The following is a 10,414-nucleotide window of genomic DNA, read 5'->3' as shown; positions in this document are numbered from 1 at the left end:
TCCAGTTGCAAAGGGAGGTAGAGGCTCAGGTTCTGTAGCTTTTCAATCAGGACTGTAAGAATGATGGTGTTAAACTCTGAGCTATAGTCTACGAACAGCAATGTGACATTGTTACAGTGGCATACAAAAGTTTGGGCACCCCTGGTCAAAATTTCTGTTACTGTGAATAGCTAAGTGAGTAAAAGGTGAACTGATTTCCAAAATGCATAAGTTAAAGATAACACATTTCTTTAATATTTTAAGCAAGGTAACTTTTTTATTTCCATCTTTTACAGTTTTAAAATAACAAAAAAGGAAAAGGGCCCGAAGCAAAAGTTTGGGCACCCTGCATGGCAGTACTTAGTAACAACCCCTTTGGCAAGTATCACAGCTTATAAATGCTTTCTGCAGCCAGCTAAGAGTCTTTCAATTCTTGTTCTGGGGATTTTCGCCCATTCTTCCTTGCAAAAGGCTTCTAGTTCTGTGAGATTCTTGGGCCATCTTGCATCACAGCTCTTTTAAGGTCTATGGCAAAACCTTCAGCTTGCGCCTCTTGAGGTAGTCCATTTTGGATTTTGAGGTGTGTTTACAATCATTACCATGTTGTAGAAGCCATCCTCTTTTCATCTTCAGTTTTACAGATAGTGTGATGTCTGCTTCCAGAATTTGCTGGTTTTTAACTGAATTCATTCTTCCCTCTACCAGTGAAATGTTCCCCGTGCCACTGGCTAAAACACAAGCCCAAAGCATGATCGATCCACCCCCATGCTTAACAATTGGAGAGGTGTTCTTTTCATGAAATTCTGCACCCTTTTTTCTCCAAGCATACCTTTGCTCATTGTGGCCAAAATTCAGCGTCAGAAGTTTGCAAAGGAACATCTTAACAAGCCTGATGCATTTTGGTAACAAGTTCTGTGGAATGATGAAAATAGAACATTTTGGCCGCAATGAGCAAAGATATATGTTTTTCCCTGCAATGAACTTCCAAACATTGCTACTCTGTCATCCAGTGTCAGCACCACCTCCCGCTCTGTTTCCTTTCTCATCATATGCTCTTATCACTATCCAGGGGCCAAAACTCTGCCCTGTGCTGACCCTGCTCCACTGAGCAACCAACTGACAGCTCCTCATTCTGCTTCCTGGCTTTAGACTACAGTGGTGTGTTCAAAACACTCAGCTGTATGAGACACAGCCCTTCAGCTGCAGGAAAACTTTGAAATGGGCAGGAATAAGGTGATTAACCACCAAAATATTTTTCTCGGCCCAGAGACTGGAGGGACAAACACGCCCGACAAAACAGCAGTCAGCTTGTCTTCTGCGGTTGGCAGAACATCGTGCAGGAAATTCACGGACAGGGTTCTCACCAGCAGAGTGGTAACTGGATCGCCATCACAGGGTCAGCGAGAGGTGAACAACAAGAACGGACTGTCGTGGAGCAGAAATACGGGCAGGGACCAGCTGGGTGGAGTTGGCCACCTACTGTACACTGGGAGTGTTGTAGATTCACTGAGTACCGGAGACAGAGTTTAAAATAGAATGGATTTATTTATCACAGAAACTCCAGTCCCATTAAATGTGAACATCGGCAGAAACTCCTCCCATCCCCAGTGACCAGGGTGCAGAACTGGGTTTGATGAGCAGCAGTAATAATTGCAGAGTTCAACATCAACTTGCCCCTGGATACAGCATGTAGCTTATTGAAACCTTTTCCCAGTGTGAGTGAATCCCTTCACACACACGGAACAAAGCAGATTCTCCCTGGGCTGAACTCGCCAGTGTGTCTGCAGGCAGATGACTGGGTGAAAACCTTTTTGTAGATGGAGCATCTCTGCAGTATGAATTGATTGATGTGCCAATAGGTTAGATGACCAAGTCAATCCCTTCCCACAGGGAGAGCAAGTGAACAACTTCTCCCCTGGGTGAACCTGTTGATGTACCTTCAGTTTAGATGGCCTAGTGAATCCCTCCTCACAGTTAGGGTAGCTGTTTGGCCACTCCCCGGTGTGAACTCGCTGATGGTCAGTAAGCCTGATGGTTGAACAAACCCCTTCCCACAGTCTGAGCAGGTGAGCGGTCTCTCCCCAGTATTAACCGACCTGTCAAACTGCCAGAAGGCCAAGTCAATCCACTCCCATATTCCTAGCTGGTAGATGGCCTCTCCCCTGTGTGCACTTGCTGATGTACCTTCAGCTTAGATGATCGAGTGAACCCCTTCCCACAGTCTGAGCTGGTGAACAGTCTCTTCTCAGTGTGAACTCGCTGGTGTGTCTGTAGGCCTCGTGATCGAGTGAATCCCTTCCCAGTCAGCACAGGTGAACGGTCTCTTCTCAGCATGAACTCGCTGGTGTGACTGCAGGGAAGATAACTGAGTGAATCCCTTCTCACACACTGAACAGGTGAATGGCTTCTCCCCAGTGTGAATTCGCTGATGGGTATGCAGGTCACGTGACCGAGTGAATCGCTTCCCACACACCAAACAGGAGAATGGCCTCTCCTCTGTGTGAACTAACTGGTGTGCCTGTAGGTTACCCGATCGAGTGAATTGCTTCCCACAGTCTGGACAGGTGAACGGCCTCTCCCCAGTGTGAAGCCGCTGGTGGATCTTCAGCTTAGATGGCTTCGTGAATCCCTTCCCACAGTCTGAGCAGGTGTATGGCCACTCCCCAGTGTGAACTCGCTGGTGTGCCTGTAAATCAAATGATTGTGTGAACCCCTTCCCACAGTCTGAGCAGGTGAATGGCTTCTCTCCAGTGTGAACTCGCTGGTGTACCAATAGGGCAGATGATTGAGTGAATCCCTTCCCACACTCTGAGCAGGTAAACGGCCTCTCCCCAGTGTGAACTCGCTTGTGTGCCTGTAGGTGAGATAATTGACTGAATCCCTTCCCACACTCTGAGCAGGTGAACGGCCTCTCCCCGGTGTGAACTCGCTGGTGTACCTTCAGTTGAGATGACTGAGAGTATGCTTTCCCGCACACTGAGCAGGAGAATGGTCTCTCCCCAGTGTGAACTCGCTGATGTGCCAGTAGGTTGGATGATTGAGTGAATCCTTTCCTGCAGTCTGAGCAGGTGAACGGTCTCTCCCCGGTGTGAAGTCGCTGGTGTCTATGCAAGTGAGATGATCGAGTGAATTCCTTCCCACAGTCTGAACAGGCGAAAGCCCTGTCCCCTTTGTGAACTCGCTGATGCTTTTGTAGACTAGATGATCGAGTGAATCTCTTGCCACAGTCTGAGCAGTTGAACAGGCTCTTTGCAGTGTGAACTCGCTGATGTGCCAATAGGTTAGATGACTGTGTGAATCCCTTTCCACACACTGAGCAGGTGAACGGTCTCACCCCGGTGTGAACTCGCTGATGTGCCAATAGGTTAGATGACTGTGTGAATCCCTTTCCACACACTGAGCAAGTGAACGGTCTCTCCCCGGTGTGAACTCGCTGATGTACCAATAGGGCAGCTGATCGATTGAATCCCTTCCCACAGTCTGAGCAGGTGAACAACATCTCCCCAGTGTGAACTAACTGGGGTGCCAACAGGTCAGATAACTGAGTCAAACCCTTCCTGCAGTCTGAACAGGTGAACAGCCTCTCACCAGAGTGAACATACCCGTGTGTCGGCAGATCAGAAGGCTGAGTGAATTCCTTTCCACATAGAGAACATTTGAACAGTCTCTGTCCCTTGTGAACTCTCTGGTGTGTTGGCTGAGTGAGTGAAACCCTTCCTACACACAGAGCAAGCGATTGGCCCCTCACTGCTGTGAATTTTCTGATGTATTGGCGTGGATGACTGAATGAATCTCTTCCCGCAGACGGAACGGGCGAACCATCTCACCGTGGTGTGAACTTGCTGATGTATCTTCAGGTTGGATGACTGTGTAGACCCTGTCCCACACAGAGGTGAACTGGCTTCCCCCTCTGTTCACTGTCGTGTCTGCGGTTTGCTGAGTGAGAGAATAACACACCAAGAGGAGAATGATAATCCCTGCTGGCAATCCACCAAGTCAAACATCAGACAGGGTTAACGCCTCGTACAGTCAATGCAGTTGAAGAACTGATCTCGAGTGAACAAATGTCGGTTTGCTCTCAGCTCCCCGCTTCCTGTGGGTACACTTCAGACGCAAAACTTGTTTCCAGATGGAATGAGCTACCCCTTCATCTCCAAGGATTAACAACAAACATATTGGAGTTATAAATGTCACTCCTTAAATATCCAGCCAGAGAAAGCAAAAATGATTTGCTTGAGATTCCCATACACAAATCCTTTATCGTTTCCAACCTGCAAAAAGATTTACAGAAGACATAAATGAGTGAAGAGCACATTCCAGATGAGATCAGTTCAGCCCCTTTGGCGATGTCTGTCTGTTACAGGGAGGTTCAACCCAAGTTGGAGGAACAACCATCTAACTTGACACAGATCAGACATCTGGACCAACGATCCAGTTCTGTCTGTTTTTCTGTCCGTCTGCCTGTCTTCATTTTGTGACAGGATTGATGGCTGTCATACACAGGCCTGCCAACAGTGGCTGGGAGGTGGACCACAGGTTACAATAGGCAAGTCAAAAGGGCAATGTTATGGTAGGCATGGGATATTTTAACATGCATTGGGAAAATCAGGTTAGTAATGGATCTCAAGAGAGTGAGTTTGTTGAATGCCTATGAGATGGCTATTTAGAGCAGTTTGTCACTGAGCCGACGAGGGGATCAGCTATACTGCCTTGAGTGTAATGTAATGAACCAGAGGCGATTAGTGAGCTTAAGATAGAAGAACACTTAGGACCCAGTGATCACAATATGACTGAGTTCGACTTGAAATTTGATAGGGAGAAAGTAAACATGAAGTACACTGCAGATGCTGGGGTCAAAGCAACATGTACAACAAGCTGGTGGAACTCAGCAGGTCAGGCAACATCCGTGGAAACGAGCAGTCAACGTTTCAGGCCGAGACCCTTCGTCAGGACTGAAGAGGGAGGGGGCAGGGGCCCCATAAAGAAGGGGGGGGTGAAGTTGGGAAAGAGAAGGCTTTCCAAGTGAAAAACCAATCAGAGGAAAGATCAAGGGGTGCGGGAGGGGAAGCAGGGAGGGGATAGGCAGGAAAGGTGAAGGAGGAATGTAAGGGGAAAGCACTTTGTAGAAGAAGGCAGAATCATGAGAGAGGCAATAGGCAGCTGGAGGAGGAGGCAGAGTGAAACTGGGATGGGGTGCGGGAGGGGAAGCAGGGAGGGGATAGGCAGGAAAGGTGAAGGAGGAATGTAAGGGGAAAGCACTTTGTAGAAGAAGGCAGAATCATGAGAGAGGCAATAGGCAGCTGGAGGAGGAGGCAGAGTGAAACTGGGATGGGGTAAGGGAGGGGGAGGGAATTACCAGAAGTTGGAGAATTCAACGTTCATGCCAAGGGGCTGGAGACTACCCAGATGGTATATGAGGTGTTGCTCCTCCAACCGAAGTTTGGCCTCATCATGGCAGTAGAGGAGGCCATGTATGGAGATATCCAAATGGGAATGTGAAGCAGAGCTGCAGTGGGTGGCAACCGGGAGATCCTGTCTACTGTAAAGTCTGATGTAGCAGTATATCAGTGGAGTAAGGGAAATTACACTGGTATGAGAGGGGAGTTGGCCAAAGTAAATTGGAAAGAGCTGCTGGCAGGGATGTCAGCAGAGCAGCAATGGCGTGTGTTTCTGGGAAAAAATGAGAAAGGTGCAGGACATGTGTATTCCAAAAATGAAGAAATAATCAAATGGTAAAATATTACAACCATGGCTGACAAGAGAAGTCAAAGATATTGTAAAAGCAAAAGAGGATACATACAACAAAGCAACAATTAGTGGGAAGATAGAGGACTGGGAAGTTTTGAAAAACCTACAGGAAAATCATTGTAGGGAAAAGATGAAGTATGAAAGTGAGCAAATAAAAGTAAAAGGAAAGTAGAGTGGATATAGAACCGCTAGAAAATGAGGTAGGGAAATAATAACGGGACAAGGAGATAGCTGATGAACTAAATAAATATTTTGCATCAGTCTTCACTGTGGAAGACACTAGCAGTGTGCCTGATGTAGTGTGTGAAGGAAGAGAAGTGGGTGTAAGAGAGAAGGTGCCCAAAAAGTTAAAAGATCTAAAGGTACATAATTCACCCGCCAGATGAACTGCACCCTAGAGTTCTGAAAAAGGTAGCATTAGGGATTGTGGTGGCATTACAGATGATCTCTCAAAAATCATTGGACTCTGATATAGTGCCAGAGAACTGGAAAATTGCAAATGTTACCCACTCTTTAAGAAATGAGGAAGGCAGCAGAAGGAAAATTATAGACCAATGAGCCTGACCTCAGTGGTTGGGAAGATGTTCGATTCAATTGTTAAGGATGATGTGATGGAGTACTTGGTGACATAGGACCAGATAGTACAAAGCCAGCATGATTTCCTTCAGGAAAAATCCTGCCCAACGAACCTGTTGGAATTCTTTGAGAAGATTACAAGTAGGATAGATAAAGGGGATGCAGTGGATGTTGTATATTTGGACTTTCAGAAGGCCTTTGACAAGGTGCCACACATGAGGCTTACCAAATTAAGAGCCCATGGGATTACAGGAAAGTTACTGGCATGGTTAGAGCATTGACTGATTGGTAGGAGGCAGTAAGTGGGAATAAAAGGATCCTTTTCTGGTTGGCTGCCAGTGAGTAGTAGTGTTCCACAGGGGTTGGTGGTGGGGCCACTTCTTTTTATGCTGTATGTCTAATTTGGATGACAGAATTAGATGGCTTTGTTGCCAGATTTGCAGATCACACAAAGATTGGTGGAGGGGCAGGTCATGTTAAAGAAACAGGCAGGATGCATTAAAACTTAAACAGAAATTAGGAGAATGGGCAAGAAAGTGGCAAGTGAAATACAATGTTGGAAAATGCATGGTCATGCACTTTGGTAGTAGAAATTAATGTGAGGACTATTTTCTAAACAGGGAGAAAATCCAAAAATCTGAGATGCAAAGGGACTTAGTCCTTTTGCATAACACCCTAAAGGTTAACTTGCAGGTTGAGTTGATGGTGAGGAAAGCAAATGCCATGTTAACATTCATTTGAAGAGGTTTAGAATACAAGAGCAGCGATGTGTTGCTGAGGCTCTATAAGGCACTGGTGAGGCCTCACCTTGAGTATTGTGAACAGTTTTGGGCTCCTCATCTTACAAGCGATGTGCTGGCATTGGAGAGGTTCCAAAGGAGGTTCACAAGGATGAATCCAGGAATGAAAGGGTTATCATACGAGGATATGGCTCCAAAGGTAGTCATAGCCGAAGGGTCTTAGTGGGGACGAGCTCCCACTGCTAAACAAATACTGTACATGGCGTGCATTTCAAACAGCCTCTGACAACCAAGTCCAACTCCTGGCCTTCACATGTGGCACAGTTCTTATGCCTGGCAGAGCTGTTCTCACTGACAGGAGAAGGGGCAAAGGCGGACTGCTGGCACCAAAACCAGTTGCTCTGGGCAGATGGGGCTCGGTGACCACAGATAGTAGCTCATTTAGGAGAGGGAAACTCCGATTTCAAACCTCCGCTGCCTCGCGGCTATACCCGCTCACGGGAAAGACTTTGGAAGTAAACCCTGAGGAAGAATCCGGAGCTGGAGTCCCGAAGGCGGCTGACTGCTGTACCCAGTACCACCATGGCAACTCCTGCGATGCTGCTGGCACCAAACTATATTGACTTTTGTCATTCCTTTGGACCTGTCATGGGGGGGGGTCCCACTGCATGAGCAACAGACGGATCTCCATATCAATTCTGCCCTGGAGAGGCTACTCCAGCTTCGCTTCAGTGACTACTAGAGGTACAGTACCTGTAGTCAACCACGACCAACGGAGGCCACACGTACGAGGAACCTCTGATGGCTGTGGGCCTGTACTCGTTAGAATTCAGAAAGATGGGGGGGGGGGGGGATCTTTTTGAAACCTTTCAAATTTTGAAAGGCCTAGACAGAGTAGATGTGGAGTCTAGGATAAGAGGGCACTGCCTCAGGATAGAGGGGCACCCTTTCAAACCAGGAGATGCGGAGAAATTTTTTTAGCCTGAGGGTGGTGAATTTGTGGCCACATGCAGTTGTAAAGGCCAGGTTGTTGGGTGTATTTAAGACAGAGATTGATAGATTCATGATTGGACATGGCATCAAAGGTTACGGGAAGAAGTCCGGGAACCGGGGTTGAGGAGCAAAAAAAAGGATCAGCGGAGCTGACTCAATGGGCCATATGGCCTAATTCATTGCCTGTGTCTTATATGGTGATATGGCTCAGTTTGTATTATTTCAAATTGTGCTCATGTCCCACAGCGCCACAAAGAGCACAGGATATTACATGACTGGACCTCCTAACCCCAGGTGATTGACTCATTGATGGTATTGCAAATGAATATGAAGGGGAAAGCAATAGTATTTCTAAGTTTGTTATGTGAAATCTATAAGTCACTTGTTACCCAGGGAAAATTAGTCAATGTGTCAAAGGTTGTGGAGACAAGGCAGGAGGATGGGGTTGAGAGGGATTTGACATCACTATGTACCCAGAGAATGGGGCAAAACATGTTCTCACGGGTAGAAAGGTCCAGAACAAGAGTAGGTAGGCGGGAGAACAACGGTGATTTTCGCCAGAACGAAAGCTGCTGAAAGGATTTTGTTCTTTTTCCTCATGCAGCCCAATTCATGTTTTCATTGACTGCAAGACTCTTCATCCGAGAATAACTCCGAACTATATATTTTTATCGACTTCCTAATCGTTGGCTTTAGATAGTTCCATCCGCAACCAATTCCAGTCATCCCGCCTGAATTTTCCAACACGCCCTACCGATTACCGGGGAAAGCGCTGGAATTGTCACCCATGGCTGCCTCCCTACCCAGAAACCCCCACGAACGAGAAACCCCTCTGTTCCCCACTGGCCGGCGATGCGCATGCGCCTCGGAAATGGCGCCAGCTCCTTACCTCCGCAGCAAAGAGAATGCTCCCCGAGGCCTGGCAACGGATCGTAAGGCTGAGAGAGAGAGAGAAAAGATTGGGAATGTCCCCGGTCACGGTGGCTCCGGATTGCATAACAATTAACCCTCAGTCGATACCGGTGCTAATGGAAACTGCCGGATCCGCAGTCCCGTTGCGCCGAGTCGACCGGACCCCCACCGTCTACTGAGCGCATGCGCCAGTACGGGGTGTGTGTGTGTGGGGGGGGGGGGGAGATTCTATGACATGCGCAGTACTCGGGAACCGGAGTGATCCTTACGCATGCGCATATCAGTGCTGGGTTACGATCCCTTGAATTTCTCCAACAAAATGCAGTTGGAGCTCAGCAAGTCAGGCAGCGTCTATGGAAGTGAATAAATGATCAGCGTTTCGGGACAGAGAAAGAAGGGAGAAGAGGCCAGCATTAATAGGTAGAAGGGGAGGGGAAGGAGGATAGCTAGAAGGTGACAGGTGAAGCCTGTTGGGTTGGAATGGTAAAGAGGTGGAGAGGAAAGAATGTGATAGGAGAGGAGAGTGGACCGTGGGACAAAGGGAAGGCGAAAGGGCACCGGGGGGGTGGGGTGATAGGCAGGTGAGGAGAAGTTAGAGGGATTTGTAAAACACAACATGTTTACATAGGTTTCTGCCACTATAACATTACTCTTCATGCTGTGCCCCAAGTGCCCAGGAGGTGCAAACACATCGTGATGTTTACACACACTTCTCCCTCCGGAAAAGTGCAGTGATTTTCTTTGAAATTACTAACTTCACATGGTTAATAACCGATTTTTGGCAGTGCAGAAGAAGAGGGATATTACGGTCACAACCACAGCTCTCTCCAAGTTTCCATGCAAGTTGATGCGGTGGTTACGAAGGTGTATGGGGTGTTGGCCTTCTTTAATCGGGGTTTGAAGAAATAACAAACAGGATTGACAAAGGAGAATCGGGTGATGTTGTAATGGGGGCAGGAATAACTTTAGGGTGATTGGAGTAAAGTGTGTGTGTGTGTTGGGGGGGGGAATGTCATATTTAAATTATTTACACAGAGTGGTGTGGGTATGTGTTACACCGTCAGGGGTGGAGTTTAAGGCAGATTCATTAGGGACATTTAAACGACTCCTAGATAGTCACATAGATGGCAGAAAATGCTGGGTTATGTAGGAGGGAACTTTGGATTGATCTTAAGAGGTTTCAAAGGCACATTTAATGTCAGAGAAATGTTTACAATATACATCCTGACATGCTTCTTCTTCACAACCAACCAGGAAAACAAAGGAGCATCCCAAAGAATGAATGACAGTTAAATGTTAGAACCCCAAAGTTACCCCCTAGGGCCCTGCCTCCCGTCAGTAAGTACAGCAAGCGACAATCCCCCCTTCCACCCCCCCCCACTGGCAAAACAAAAACATTGGTACCGCCACTGAGCACTCAAGTTTGAGCAAAGCAATAGTAAAGGCACAGACATGCAGTTAGTCCA

The 10,414-nt window shown here is 47.3% G+C and overlaps 1 protein-coding gene across 1 annotated transcript; it reads right to left on the bottom strand.

The window, feature by feature from the left end:
* Nucleotides 1-248: 248 nt before the first annotated feature.
* On the bottom strand, nucleotides 249-10,206 carry LOC132385561 (zinc finger protein 229-like). Its single transcript, XM_059957725.1, has 2 exons — nucleotides 8,926-10,206; nucleotides 249-4,250 (listed from the first exon to the last, which is right to left on the bottom strand). The coding sequence occupies exon 2, from the start codon at nucleotides 3,476-3,478 to the stop codon at nucleotides 2,225-2,227; it is 1,254 nt and encodes a 417-aa protein (XP_059813708.1). The 5' UTR covers nucleotides 3,479-4,250; nucleotides 8,926-10,206; the 3' UTR covers nucleotides 249-2,224.
* Nucleotides 10,207-10,414: the final 208 nt, after the last annotated feature.

Source organism: Hypanus sabinus, assembly GCF_030144855.1.
Source record: "Hypanus sabinus isolate sHypSab1 chromosome 31 unlocalized genomic scaffold, sHypSab1.hap1 SUPER_31_unloc_3, whole genome shotgun sequence".
Taxonomy (NCBI): domain Eukaryota; kingdom Metazoa; phylum Chordata; class Chondrichthyes; order Myliobatiformes; family Dasyatidae; genus Hypanus; species Hypanus sabinus.
Note: the sequence above shows the minus strand (reverse complement) of the source record. Positions and strands in the feature narration are given on the sequence as shown.